The sequence below is a fragment of the Nycticebus coucang genome, chromosome 21, assembly GCF_027406575.1.
Source record: "Nycticebus coucang isolate mNycCou1 chromosome 21, mNycCou1.pri, whole genome shotgun sequence".
Classification (NCBI taxonomy): domain Eukaryota; kingdom Metazoa; phylum Chordata; class Mammalia; order Primates; family Lorisidae; genus Nycticebus; species Nycticebus coucang.
The window spans coordinates 36934967-36950018 of NC_069800.1; the positions used below are offsets into that span (position 1 = coordinate 36934967).

At 41.0% G+C, this 15052-nt stretch overlaps 1 protein-coding gene across 5 annotated transcripts in view; it reads left to right on the plus strand.

Moving 5' to 3' along the window:
* The first annotated feature begins 369 nt into the window (after positions 1–369).
* Positions 370–15052, plus strand: part of LOC128573915 (signal-regulatory protein beta-1-like) — a 39205-nt gene continuing 24522 nt past the window's right edge. For 4 of the 5 annotated variants that reach the window (XM_053574449.1, XM_053574450.1, XM_053574453.1 and 1 more), the window contains exons 1-2: positions 370–493; positions 4565–4918. In XM_053574449.1, coding sequence (XP_053430424.1) covers positions 421–493; positions 4565–4918 — 427 coding nt within the window. In that variant the 5' untranslated portion in view covers positions 370–420. Of the gene's footprint in view, positions 494–4432; positions 4919–15052 lie in introns of all 5 variants that reach the window. The other variant, XM_053574451.1, reaches the window with a different exon arrangement.

A 15052-nucleotide genomic window follows, 5' to 3' on the forward strand; every position in this document is an offset into this window, starting at 1 on the left:
GTCCCACCCCAATGATGCCCCATGCCCAGAAGCCCTCCTCCTGACTCACCTGAGCCCAGGTTTTGGACAATTGCAGAAGGCTGAACACATCCTCTTTGATGGCAGACCATGTCCCCAAGCTGCTGGATGAGGAGGGGCCACCAGCAGTGCCGATGTGGAGTGAGGGCCCATAGGGCAGAGCCAAGGCACTAAGGCAGTCTGCCAAGGCCTCCACAAACATCTCAAGACCCTTATATCAGTAATTTATCAGCTTGTGTCTGATTCTTATTTCACAATCTAGAAACAGGAACTGTCATAATCCCACAGCCATTTCCTCCCATCATACTCATTTCCTCTTATATTATGGGACACAAAGCAGTGCTTCTGTCAGCAGAATCTGGGGCAGACATCTAGCCAGATCAGGCTCCAGAGCCCACCACCATGCCCATCCCTGCCTCTCAGCCCCACCCGCCTCCGCCATCCCTCCTGCTGCCCCTGCTGCTGGGACTCGCAGGTGAGTGCCTCGCCCTCCAGTAGCACAGTGCAAGGATACTCTCCTGAGTTCGGCAGTGGTACCATTTCCCCCATTGCCAGTGGGACAGATGGCTCTTCAGGGCCTCTTCTTTGCTGTCTCTTTCGCTTTAAGACACTTCCCTAAGTAGTTTTATTTTTTAATAACAAGAATTTCCCAAACGAACCCCCCAAATTCTTATTGCTTAGAGGGATCCTTTCCTCCCCGACCCAAGTGTTTCCCCAGGACAAGAGTTCTCAACTCCTCCTCCCCTCCCATCCTGTCAAGGCTCCATGACCCCCTGGGGCCTGGCCTGGGGACCTGATGTCTCCCTGAGGGAAGGAGTGGAGCTGAGATGCAGCACCTGGCTCCTCAGTTCATAGCACCTGGGAAGGAGGCAGGGCTGCCTTCATTATACTGAGGACAGAGAGATGGACAGATGATTGATAAATGGATGATAGGCAGGTATATGGATGGATGGATGGATAGATAGATAATAGACAATAGATAGATAGATAGATAGATAGATAGATAGATAGATAGATAGATAGATAGATGATAGATAGATAGATAGATAGATAGATAGATAGATAGATAGATAGATAGATAGATAGAGATAGAACAGTACACATAATGTAGAACCATTAGGAAAAAAATAGGTAAACAGTGCTGTTAGGTTATTGAGTCTCCCATAGTTCCAGCAGTTTAGGATGTGTTCCTAATTTGAATGTTTCTCCTGCCCACCCACTCCATTCTCTGACCTGGGCAGTCAGGAGAGGCACCCTTCCTCCTCCTAATGGTAGTAACGTCTCAAGTGAGAGGCTATCTAGCAAATTGGTGAAAAGGACAGTATTTTTTAAAACCAAGCTGCCAAGGTTCAAATCCAAGCTTTATCATTTGCAGGCTGTCTGACAAGTCATGAAACTTTTCTGTGCCTCAGTTTTCCTGTCTGTGAAATGGGGATAATAATACCTTTCAAATAAGGTTGTGAAAATCAAGAAAGTTAGTTAATATAGTTAAGTGTTTAAAGCATACAGTTGTGATTTTTTATGTATTTTATTTTTTATTAAATCATAACTATGTACATTAATGCACTTATGGGTACAATATGCTGATTTTATATACAATTTAGAATGCTTACATGAAATTGGTTATCATGGTCTCCCCTACTTGTTGCATTAAGACATTTATACTCTATTCTTTTTTTTTTTATTAAATCATATCTGTGTACATTAGTATGATCATGGGGCACCATACACTTGGTTCATAGACCGTTTGACACATTTTTATCACACTAGTTGACATAGCCTTCCTGGCATTTTCTTAATTATTTTGCTAAGATTGTGATTTTTAAAAATTAAGTTTTAAAAAAGCGGTGTTTTTCTTTTCTTTTCTTTTCTTTTTTGCAGTTTTTGCAGTTTTTGGCCGGGGCTGGGTTTGAACCCACCACCTCCTAAATATGGAGCCGGCACTCTACTCCTTTGAGCCACAGGCACCACCCAAAAGCAGTGTTTTTCAAACTTTTTTATCTCACGGCACACTTGAACCTAGAGTGGAACACTTCCGTGGTACACTTAAATTATGTTGATCCAAAAAAAGAATATATTTACTGTGCTTTGAACGTCTTTAGAAAATAACTTAATTAATGGTCTTTAAAAATTTTTGTGACACCCCTAAGATCTCCTCATGGCACACTGGTTGAAAATCACGGGTTTAGAGTGAGGCGCGACACACGGAAGCATCTGTGCAAGCTCTGACTGTTACCTCCTTTCAGGGCTTAGCAAGTGTAAATATGAATACATAAGAATGGTCCTGCTGACTCTGGCCATTACAGACTCTCTCTGTGGCCCTGGCAAGTCTGTGTCTTCGCTTAAAACTCATAGCAGTCACAGGAAATGGAAATGATTATCGTGTTTGACAGAAGAGGAAACTGAAAGCTGAGGAAGGGCATGGTCCTCCCAGAATCAGCAGGCTGGCTGGTCAGGGCTGGAGTGCAGCCTACTAGACTCCAGGTCAAGGGACAGTTCATTTCACAAAAGTCCTTCTATGAACCAGGCAGAGTCCTGAGTGCTTCTCAAGGATTTTAATGGTTCGGTCTCACAACAAACCTGCAAAAGAAGTCTTATTTTCCATACCATATATACTGTTTACATAAAGAAGCAGAGGCTCAGAGAAGTTAAGTAATTTTTCAAGGTCAAACATCCATGTCTTAGCCGGTTTTCTGATGCTTATAACAAAAGACCTGAAGGCAGGTAATTTACAAAGAAAAGAAATTTATTTCTCATGGTTACATTATATCTTAAGGTGTCCAAGGTTGACATCGAGTGAGAATCATTTTGCTGGTGGGGACTCTGCAGAGTTCCAAGGTGGCATGAGGCATCACATGGCAGGAGGGCAGAGCATGCTGAAGTCCTAGCTCAGGCCTCTCTTCCTCTTCTCACAACCCCACCCAATTCTCCTGTGATAACCATTCATCCTTTACTCCATTTGTCACGAGTGGGTTAATCCATTTATGAGAACTCAATCACCTCTTAAAGACCCTAACTCTCAATGCTGCCACGTTGGGGATTAAAATTTCAACATGAGTTTTGGAGGAGACAAGTATTCAAGCCCTAGCTATTGAGTAAGCCATAGAGGAGACACTGAAACCCAAGTCAAAGGGATTCCACTAGCTCTGACTTCAACCTCCTTACTGTGTTGCTTCCAGCTATATTGAACTTTCAAGAAAAATAGTATTACACTAAATATGACAATTTATTTGCTCTTTCACTCAAAAATAATTCGGGCATCCCTTTTCACATATCTATATACGTGCCTACATCATCATCAATGCAACCTCAATATGCACTTCCACATTACCTTTTAATAGCTACATATTTTCTGTTTGGTGGTTATACCATCATTTATCTAACTAAATCCTTACTCTTGGACCTGAGTCTTAAATCAAATTTTTCTATATTGTGATTACCATTCCTTTACAAAATATGTTTATCCTTGTTGGATGTTTCTTTTGAATAAGTCCCTAGAAGAGGAATTACTTAGTTAAAGGACACACAGGTGCATTGAAAAGACTTTTGAAATGACATGGCATAAAATATGCTTGTCTCAATGTTAGTAATATATTATCGCAGCACATACAACATACAGTAGCAATGGACGGGGGGTTGAGAAGGGGGCTGGAGGGAGTATTTGGAACATTTGTGACCAAAACACATTTGGTTAAGTGTTTCCCTTTCACCAGTTAAACACATGAGTTTACCAAGTGTAGTATAGGGTCATGACCCTAATGCCACATTGCCAACTAGCGAGATGTGTCAGTTTATATTCCCAGCAGCAGTATGTGGGAGTGCCTGCTTTGCCACACCCTTGGCAGCACTGAGTAGTGACAATCTTGTTCATTTTTGCTGAGTTAATTTTCTAAAATTTGTCTGTTCTTAGGTGACAAATGGAAAATGTTTTCTTTTATTTCATTTTGTTTTTATTATACTACAAATGTGTCGAAATAATTCAAACAGAAAAGAAACAGACACGTAAACAACAAAAGTCCCCATACTCCCTGGAAATAGGCACTTTTTAAGAGTTTTATTTGCTTCCTTCCAGATAGTTTGCTGCCTTGGACATAAATGCCACCTTGATCAGATAATAAATAGCCAAATGACCTTGAGTCCAATTCTAGGCTCTCCCTTCTGTCTTGTTGACCTCTCTGCCTGCCTTAGGACCAACCTACCTCTATTACTATAATCTGAAAATGAGCTGAAACCTACATACATTTCAAGCTATTCTGCCATAAATTGTCGTGTTTTCCTTCTGGCTTAAATATGCATTTCAGTGGTTTATTGGAGTTTTTGAACATCTCTTCTAGAAGTGTTTCTTCTCTGATGACTTCCCTCTCGGTGGCCTTTTCAAAGAGTCCCTTATATCTGTGTCCCTCTTGGCATCCAGTCTAGCAATTTACCCATCCTAGAAGCTGATACATGGTGTGAAAAGAAAGAATTAACTGAATTTCAGCCACAATCTGGACCCCAACCTCAACCACAGCTGGGGGAGTTTGAGCTCACTTGTGTTTCCCTCCAGGAGTGACAAGAATGGAGGAGCTGCAGGTGACTCAGCCTGACAGGTCAGTGTCGGTTGCTACTGGAGAGGCGGCCATTCTGCGCTGCACTGTGACCTCCCAGGTCCCTGTGGGGCCCATCAGTTGGTTCAAGGGGACTGGGCAAGACCGAGAATTGATCTACAGTCAAAAAGTCCACCACCCCCGGGTAACAAACATCACAGATCACACGAAGAGAGACAACCTGGACTTTTCCATCCGTATCAGTAACATCACCCCAGCAGACGCCGGCACCTACTACTGTGTGAAGTTCCGGAAAGCAACGCTTGGAACCGTGGAGTTTAAGTCTGGACCAGGAACCGTGTTAATTGTGCGTGGTAAGTCCAGATTCCTAGAAATCAATCCCATCATTCTAAACCAAATTACCACCCCCAGGACCTCAGTCCAAGTGGCCCCCTTTGTTAGCCCTTGTGCCAAGATTGAGGAAAGTAGATGGGTATAGTAAGAGGTCATAGTGAAGGAGCAGAGTAAGATATAGCCCCAGGGCAGTCATCTGTCAGCAGACTTTTTTTTTTTTTGCAGTTTTTGGCCAGGGCTGGGTCTGAACCCGCCACGTCCGGCATATGGGGCCAGCACCCTACTCCTTTGAGCCACAGGCACTGCCATGTCAGCAGACTTTTAACACTTTAGAACAGTGGTTCTCAAACTTCCTAATGCTGTGACCCTTTTATACAGTACCTCATGTCATGATGATCCAAAACCATAAAATTATTTTCATACACCTGTATTTGTACGGGGTGTATGTGATGGTTTTAGGTGACCCCTGTGAAAGAGAAGTTCAATCCCCAAAGGGGCTGGCCCCCCACAGGTTGAGAACTGCTGCTTTAGAATCTTACAGCTTCCAGTGGCCACAAAGCACAGTGGGTAAAGGTGCACTTCAGGGCCAGACGGGTCAACTTCTAGCTCTGCCATTTATCTGCCCTGTGACCTTACGAGTATCTAAATTCTCTGTGCCTCAACTTCCTCAAGTGTTAGGTAAGATAGGGATAATAATAATATCCACTTAACAGATTTGTTGTGAGGATTATAAATGAAAACGGGTTTATAAATGCAAAACACTTAGAAGAGTGTCTACTGCATAATTATATTATTTATATATTATATTTATATTAATGTATATTATTATATTACTAGGCAACATCAGGACTTAGGATCTCACAACCAATTAAACTTAAAAACATAACCTTAAAAGCATGGAGCCACAGATTTTTATATGATATGAACAATAGATTTATTAAGACAGAAAGTTTTATAAATCACATTTTTGATGAAGAATATGTGATTCCTATATTACTTCAATTTTATCCTTGATTTCTGTAAGTACTGTATATTCTTAACTTTGGTCCTGGCTGATAAAATCATTACCTGAAGTCAAAGCCTATAAGACTCTACACAGAACAGGAAAATATGGGAACCAGAGCAGTTAGTTCAGGGCTACTTATATTGATGAATTAATGATTATGATTTTTTTTAATGAGGTTGGATAATTTACTCCAATAGAACACCAAAACCATAGAAATATACACCAACAGAATTTTTAGGACTTTAAAATGTTAGCGCCTTTGAGCCATGAAGAAACAAAGAAAATGATAGCCATCTTTGGGGACAAAGAGATCATCTAGTTTCCAAGAATTAAAAATAAAAAGCAAGTTTTGCTTGAAGTATTGTGAATGAGATCAGCATGAGATGTCTAAGAGCAACACTGATCCCTAGAAGACAAGAAATATCACCTTCAAAAGTCTTAGGGAAATTTATTTCCAATCTGAAATTCTATACCCAGCCAATCTACTGAATTTACAAGATCACCAAGAACAGCTTTACCAAAATAGAGTTTAAATGAAGAAAACGTAAGAATGGGAACTAGGAACAGGGGATGGAGACCTTAAAATAACAGCTGTGTGGGAGGTGCAAGAATGGTCACTAGGCCATTCCAGAACAGGAGAGCTAAGGGCTTTTCTAGGGACATCCCCCCAAAAGAAAGAATTAGTAGAATATTCAAATAGTCTCCAAATTCATACCCACCATTTCTAACATCATTTACATTGTGCTGAAGTATTAGCCAATGCTTTTAGAAGTAAAAAGCAACAAAAAGTCTATGAATTATAAAGGAAGTGAGAAAACTATTTCTTTTTGCATATGATATAGCATCTGGAAAATTATGTTAGTAACATGGCAAGTTATAAAATAAACAGAGATCAATAAATTTCACATATACAAACTAAAACCAGTTAGAAGACATAATGGAAAAGATGTGCACGTATACAATAGCAAAATTAAATTAAATATCTAGGGCAATCTCTACCAAAACAGTGACAAAGACTGGATTTACCCTTCCCCTAAAAATTTGGGCAAACTATTTGGAACAATGATAAACATGACTTTGCACATCAGTAAAACAAAAGACAGTAATCCCAATGAATGAAGTGAATTCTGAGACCATTCTCAGAGTGCACTCTGAGAAAGCTTTAAGGCCACCATGCAGGAATGGAAAACTCAGATAGAGCCTGAAGGCCTCCCTGAGTTGGTAAGAAGGAGCTGGAAGTCCACAGAGGCCAAAACAAGTATATTTATTGAAATACAAAACACCTAATACCCAATAAAGTAAAAGTTATAATATCTGGAATAAATAAAAAGTTATCAGGCAATAAAATGTCATTTCTATTAAAAAAATCAATCGGATCAGGCGGAGCAAGATGGCAGCCGAGTAACAGCTTCCTTGCATCTGGGCACCGTGAGTCTGGGGAGATAGGACTCCAGGCATCTCTGGCTGGTGGGAACTGCCTATCATCACTCCTATGAAAATACAGGGAGTCAGCGAGAGACTTCTGGACCCCAAGAGGAGGACTAAAACAGTGGAAAGCCGGCAAGTGGTCGCGTGTGTTCAATCCGTCTAAACCCGCCCACAACTGTAAGTTCAGTAGCAGCGAGACTGCAAACCAGAAAGGCCTTACCTGTGAACTGTTTTGATGTCCTTGGACTTGGCACTGAGTTGAACTGCCTTGGGGAAGGCCTGAGCGGGAGTGCGGAGAACTTTGGCCGTTGTCTAGGGCCCCAGTCTGAGCCGCTGAGCCAGACGGAGCTGATAGTGTTTGGTGGTGGGTCACACGGATCCATTGTCAGGGATCTGCCCCGGCAAGCTCTGCCCTCAGGGTCGCAGAGCTAGAAACGGGTGGGAGCTGGTAACCCAGCAACCAAGTAGCCTAAGGGTGGGGTCTGAGCCGCCTTGCAGCCCTAACCCTCAGGGGCAGAGTGAGATCGGTTTTGGCACACTGAGTAAGTGCATAGCCACTTCAGCAGCGATTCCACGAGAAAGCTGGGAAAGCTTCTGCTCAGCAAGTTTACAAGTTCAAAGTGCCTTTTAAGTAGGCTGAAGAGAGATTTAGGGTGTCTACCTGCTGGGGTTTGAGAAATCAGCAGCCTCCAGTCGTATCAGAACTGTGACTAACATCTCATACCCCAGAAGACCACGTGTTGCCCAGACAATATTCAATAACATATACAAACTGCTTTGTTTTTGGTTGTGTATTTTTTTCTTCTTTTATTTTTTTGGTTTGGTTGTTTTTTTTGTTTGTTTATTTTGACGTTGCTGATGTTCTTTTGTTTTTTTAATTTCAATCTTTTCCACACAGATCCCTTTTTCTTTCTCAATTTTCCTAGTTTAATTATAATTTCCCATTGCTGCCTTTTTTAATAACTTCAACTTCATTTTTGCTAGTGTTTCTACCGATATAATTTGGTTTTTCACCCAATTTTATCCCCGTAAAGTTTTCTGTTTGCTTCTTTTGGTTTGATTTATAGCATTTTTGTCTTTCCTCTCTACTTGGTGGAGGTGGGGTACTGTGTCTGATCAGGTTAGCAAAGAGCTGCTGACCTCAAGGGAACCACGCAACTGGGCACCCCCAGAAGGTGGGGTTTTTTTAAGGTTGTGTCAAAGTACCCTACTGTACACCTATATTGCCCTGTCTCCCTCTTTCTGTGCCTCTCTTCTTTTTCTCAATATTCCTTATACCCACCCCCTCTCCTTTCTCTATCTTTCTTTTTTTCTTATCACTCGGTCCTCCTTTCTTTCATCCCCTTTTTTTGCTCTTCAACCTTCTCACCCTTCTGGTCCTATAACCCTTAGTCCACAGGCATAAGAACTTAAAGAGCAAAAGGAAGTGAAAGGAAAATTAGGGCAAGGAAACAGATAAAAGAAATCACTCATGAGGAAGAATCAGCAGAAAACTCCAGGCAACATGAAGAACCAGTCTAGAACAACCCCACCAAGGGACCATGAGGTAGCTACTGCAGATGATTCCACCAGTATAGAAATGTTAGGAATGACAGAAAGGGAATTTAGAATACACATGTTGAAAACAATGAAAGAAATGATGGAAACAATGAAGGAAATTGCTAATAAAGTGGAAAATAACCAAAAGGAAATCCAAAAACAGAATCAAATAAGAGATGAACGATATGAAGAATATAAAAAGGATATAGCAGACCTGAAGGAACTGAAACAGTCAATTAGGGAACTTAAAGATACAATGGAAAGTATCAGCAACAGGTTAGACCATGCAGAAGAAAGAATTTCAGAGGTAGAAGACAAAGTTCTTGAGATAACTCAGACAGTAAAAGAGGCAGAAAAGAAGAGAGAGAAAGCAGAACGTTCACTGTCAGAATTATGGGACTTTATGAAGCGTTCCAACATACGAGTTATAGGAATTCCAGAAGGGGAAGAAGAATGCCCCAGAGGAATGGAAGCCATACTAGAGAATATTATAAAAGAAAATTTCCCAAACATCACCAAAGAGTCTGACACACTGCTTTCAGAGGGATATCGGACCCCAGGTCGCCTCAACTCTAACCGAGCTTCTCCAAGACACATTGTGATGAACCTGTCCAAAGTCAAGACAAAAGAAAAGATTCTGCAAGCTGCCAGGAGTAAGCGCCAGTTGACCTACAGGGGCAAATCCATCAGAGTTACCGCAGACTTCTCTAATGAAACTTTCCAAGCAAGAAGACAATGGTCATCTACCTTTAATCTACTTAAACAGAACAATTTTCAGCCCAGAATTCTGTACCCTGCTAAGCTAAGCTTCAGAATTGATGGAGAAATCAAATCATTTACGGATATACAAACATTGAGGAAATTCGCCACAACAAGACCAGCTCTACAGGAAATACTTCAACCTGTTCTGCACACTGACCACCACAATGGATCAGCAGCAAAGTAAGAACTCAGAAATCAAAGGACAAAACCTAACCTCCACACTGATGCAAAAGATAAAATTAAGCAATGGACTCTCACCAAATAAGACGAATAGAATACTACCACACTTTTCAATTATCTCAATAAATGTTAATGGCTTGAATTCCCCACTGAAGAGACATAGATTGGCTGACTGGATTAAAAAACACAAGCCATCCATTTGCTGTCTGCAAGAAACACACCTGGCCTCAAAAGACAAATTAAAGCTCCGAGTCAAGGGTTGGAAGACAATTTTTCAGGCAAACGGAATTCAGAAGAAAAGAGGAGTTGCAATTTTATTTTCAGATACATGTGGATTTAAAGCAACTAAAGTCAAAAAAGACAAAGATGGTCACTTTATATTGGTCAAGGGAAAACTACAACAAGAAGACATTTCAATTCTAAATATTTATGCACCCAATTTAAATGCTCCCAGATTCCTGAAGCAGACCTTACTCAGTCTGAGCAATATGATATCTGATAATACCATCATAACAGGGGACTTTAACACACCTCTTACAGAGCTGGACAGATCCTCTAAACAGAAATTAAACAAAGATGTAAGAGATTTAAATGAGACCCTAGAACAACTATGCTTGATAGATGCATATAGAACACTCCACCCCAAAGATAAAGAATATACATTCTTCTCATCACCCCATGGAACATTCTCCAAAATTGATCATATCCTGGGACACAAAACAAATATCAACAGAATTAGAAGAATTGAAATTTTACCTTGTATCTTTTCAGACCATAAGGCACTAAAGGTGGAACTCAACTCTAACAAAAATGCTCAAGCCCACCCAAAGGCATGGAAATTAAACAATCTTCTGTTGAATAACAGATGGGTGAAGGAAGAAATAAAACAGGAAATCATTAACTTCCTTGAGCATAACAACAATGAAGACACAAGCTACCAAAACCTGTGGGATACTGCAAAAGCAGTTTTGAGAGGAAAATTCATCGCTTTAGATGCCAACATTCGAAAAACAGAAAGAGAGCACATCAACAATCTCACAAGAGATCTTATGGAATTGGAAAAAGAAGAACAATCTAAGCCTAAACTCAGTAGAAGAAAAGAAATATCCAAAATCAAATCAGAGATCAATGAAATTGAAAACAAAAGAATCATTCAGAAAATTAATGAAACAAGGAGTTGGTTTTTTGAAAAAATAAATAAAATAGATAAACCATTAGCCAGACTAACTAGAAATAGAAAAGTAAAATCTCTAATAACCTCAATCAGAAACGATAAAGGGGAAATAACAACTGATCCCACAGAGATACAAGAGATCATCTCTGAATACTACCAGAAACTCTATGCCCAGAAATTTGACAAGGTGAAGGAAATGGATCAATATCTGGAATCACACCCTCTCCCTAGACTTAGCCAGGAAGAAATAGACCTCCTGAACAGACCAATTTCAAGCACTGAGATCAAAGAAACAATAAAAAAGCTTCCAACTAAAAAATGCCCTGGTCCAGATGGCTTCACTCCAGAATTCTATCAAACCTTCAAGGAAGAGCTTATTCCTGTACTGCAGAAATTATCCCAAAAAACTGAGGAAGAAGGAATCTTCCCCAACACATTCTATGAAGCAAACATCACCCTGATACCAAAACCAGGAAAAGACCCAAACAAAAAGGAGAATTTCAGACCAATCTCACTCATGAACATAGACGCAAAAATTCTCAACAAAATCCTAGCCAATAGATTACAGCTTATCATCAAAAAAGTCATTCATCATGATCAAGTAGGCTTCATCCCAGGGATGCAAGGCTGGTTTAACATACGCAAGTCTATAAACGTTATCCACCATATTAACAGAGGCAAAAATAAAGATCACATGATCCTCTCAATAGATGCAGAAAAAGCATTTGATAAAATCCAGCATCCTTTTCTAATTAGAACTCTGAAGAGTATAGGCATAGGTGGCACATTTCTAAAACTGATTGAAGCTATCTATGACAAACCCACAGCCAATATTTTACTGAATGGAGTAAAACTGAAAGCTTTTCCTCTTAGAACTGGAACCAGACAAGGTTGTCCTCTGTCACCTTTACTATTCAACTTAGTGCTGGAAGTTCTAGCCAATACAATTAGGCAAGACAAGGAAATAAAGGGAATCCAAATGGGAGCAGAGGAGGTCAAACTCTCCCTCTTTGCTGACGACATGATCTTATACTTAGAGAACCCCAAAGACTCAACCACAAGACTCCTAGAAGTCATCAAAAAATACAGTAATGTTTCAGGATATAAAATCAATGTCCACAAGTCAGTAGCCTTTGTATACACCAATAACAGTCAAGATGAGAAGCTAATTAAGGACACAACTCCCTTCACCATAGTTTCAAAGAAAATGAAATACCTAGGAATATACCTAACGAAGGAGGTGAAGGACCTCTATAAAGAAAACTATGAAATCCTCAGAAAGGAAATAGCAGAGGATATTAACAAATGGAAGAACATACCATGCTCATGGATGGGAAGAATCAACATTGTTAAAATGTCTATACTTCCCAAAGCTATCTACCTATTCAATGCCATTCCTATCAAAGTACCTACATCGTACTTTCAAGATTTGGAAAAAATGATTCTGCGTTTTGTATGGAACTGGAAAAAACCCCGTATAGCTAAGGCAGTTCTTAGTAACAAAAATAAAGCTGGGGGCGTCAGCATACCAGATTTTAGTCTGTACTACAAAGCCATAGTGCTCAAGACAGCATGGTACTGGCACAAAACAGAGACATAGACACTTGGAATCGAATTGAACACCAAGAAATGAAACTAACATCTTACAACCACCTAATCTTTGATAAACCAAACAAGAACTTACCTTGGGGGAAAGACTCCCTATTCAATAAATGGTGTTGGGAGAACCGGATGTCTACATGTAAAAGACTGAAACTGGACCCACACCTTTCCCCACTCACAAAAATTGATTCAAGATGGATAAAGGACTTAAATTTAAGGCATGAAACAATAAAAATCCTCAAAGAAAGCATAGGAAAAACACTGGAAGATATTGGCCTGGGGGAAGACTTCATGAAGAAGACTGCCATGGCAATTGCAACAACATCAAAAATATACAAATGGGACTTCATTAAACTGAAAAGCTTCTGTACAGCTAAGGACACAATAACCAAAGCAAAGAGACAACCTACACAATGGGAAAGGATATTTGCATATTTTCAATCAGACAAAAGCTTGATAACCAGGATCTATAGAGAACTCAAATTAATCCACATGAAAAAAGCCAACAATCCCTTATATCAATGGGCAAGAGACATGAATAGAACTTTCTCTAAAGATGACAGACGAATGGCTAACAAACATATGAAAAAATGTTCATCATCTCTATATATTAGAGAAATGCAAATCAAAACAACCCTCAGATATCATCTAACCCCAGTGAGAATGGCCCACACCACAAAATCTCAAAACTGCAGATGCTGGCGTGGATGTGGAGAGAAGGGAACACTTTTACACTGCTGGTGGGACTGCAAACTAGTACAACCTTTCTGGAAGGAAGTATGGAGAAACCTCAAAGCACTCAACCTAGACCTCCCATTCGATCCTGCAATCCCATTACTGGGCATCTACCCAGAAGGAAAAAAATCCTTTTATCATAAGGACACTTGTACTAGACTGTTTATGGCAGCTCAATTTACCATTGCCAAAATGTGGAAACAGCCTAAATGCCCACCAACCCAGGAATGGATTAACAAGCTGTGGTATATGTATACCATGGAATACTATTCAGCTATTAAAAAAAATGGAGACTTTACATCCTTCGTATTAACCTGGATGGAAGTGGAAGACATTATTCTTAGTAAAGCATCACAAGAATGGAGAAGCATGAATCCTATGTACTCAATCTTGATATGAGGACAATTAATGACAATTAAGTTTATGGGGGGGGAAGCAGAAAGAGGGATGGAGGGAGGAGGGTGGGGCCTTAGTGTGTGTCACACTTTGTGGGGGCAAGACATGATTGCAAGAGGGACTTTACCTAACAATTGCAATCAGTGTAACTGACTTATTGTACCCTCAATGAATCCCCAACAATAAAAAAAAAAAAAAGAAAAAAAAAATCAATCACTTGAGACTTAATCAGAAAAAAAATGACAGAATTTGTATACAAAGGCATTAGTTATTATAAGAATATTCTGGACCAGCCTGAGCCAGGGCAAGACCTTTCTCTAAAAACAGCAGGGCATTGTGGCAGGCACCTGTAGTCCCAGCTACTTAAGAGGCTGAGATAGAAGAATCATGTAAGCCCAGGAGTTTCAGGTTGCCATGAACTATGATGCCATGGCACTCTACCCAGAGAGACAAAGTGAGACTCTGTCTTAAAAAAAGAAAAAAAAAAGAGAGACAACAATCCAAGATGGTGGCCGAGTAACAGCTTCCCTGCAACAGGGCACGGTGAGTCTGGGGAGATAAGACTCCAGGCATCTCTGGCTGGTGGGATCTTCCTATAATCAACCCTTTCAGGATACAGGGAGTCAGCAAGGGACTTCTAGACCCCAGGAGGAGGACAAAAACAGTGGAAAACTGGCAAGTGGTTGCGTGTGTTCGATCAACCTAATTGCGCCTGCAGCCATAAGTACAAGCAACAGTGAAACTGCAAACCGGAAAGGCCTTACCTGTGAACTATTTCAGTGTTTTTGGACTTGGCACTCAGTTGAACTGCCTTGCGGAGAGCTTGAGCAGGAGTGCAGAGAACTTTGGGCATTGTCTAGAGAACCAGACTGAGCTGCTGAGCCGGACGGAGCTAATAGTGTTCGACTGTGGGCCTTAGGGAGCCATTGTGAGAGAACTGCCCTGGCAAGCTCCACCCTCAGGGTTGCAGAGCAAGGATCGGGCGGGAGCTAGTAACCTAGTGACTGAGCAGCTTAAAGGCGGGGACTGAGCTGCTCTACAGCCTTAACCCTCGGGGCAGAGTGAGACTGGTTTTGGCACACGGGAGCCTCAGGCTGTTGCCCTGGATAGAGTGCCATGGCATCATAGCTCATAGCAACCTCAAACTCCTGGGCTTGACACCGTCTGGACCTCCATAAGAGCTGTACCTGCTGGGCCCCTGCATGCCCTGACCAGGAACTGCAGGAACCGCACAACCCCATGTCCTTCCTCCTGTATCCTCCCTCCCTCCACACCAGTCTGCTTCTCTGGTAGCCACGTGCCCTCCGGAGCACCCCCTGCCTCTGCACAGAG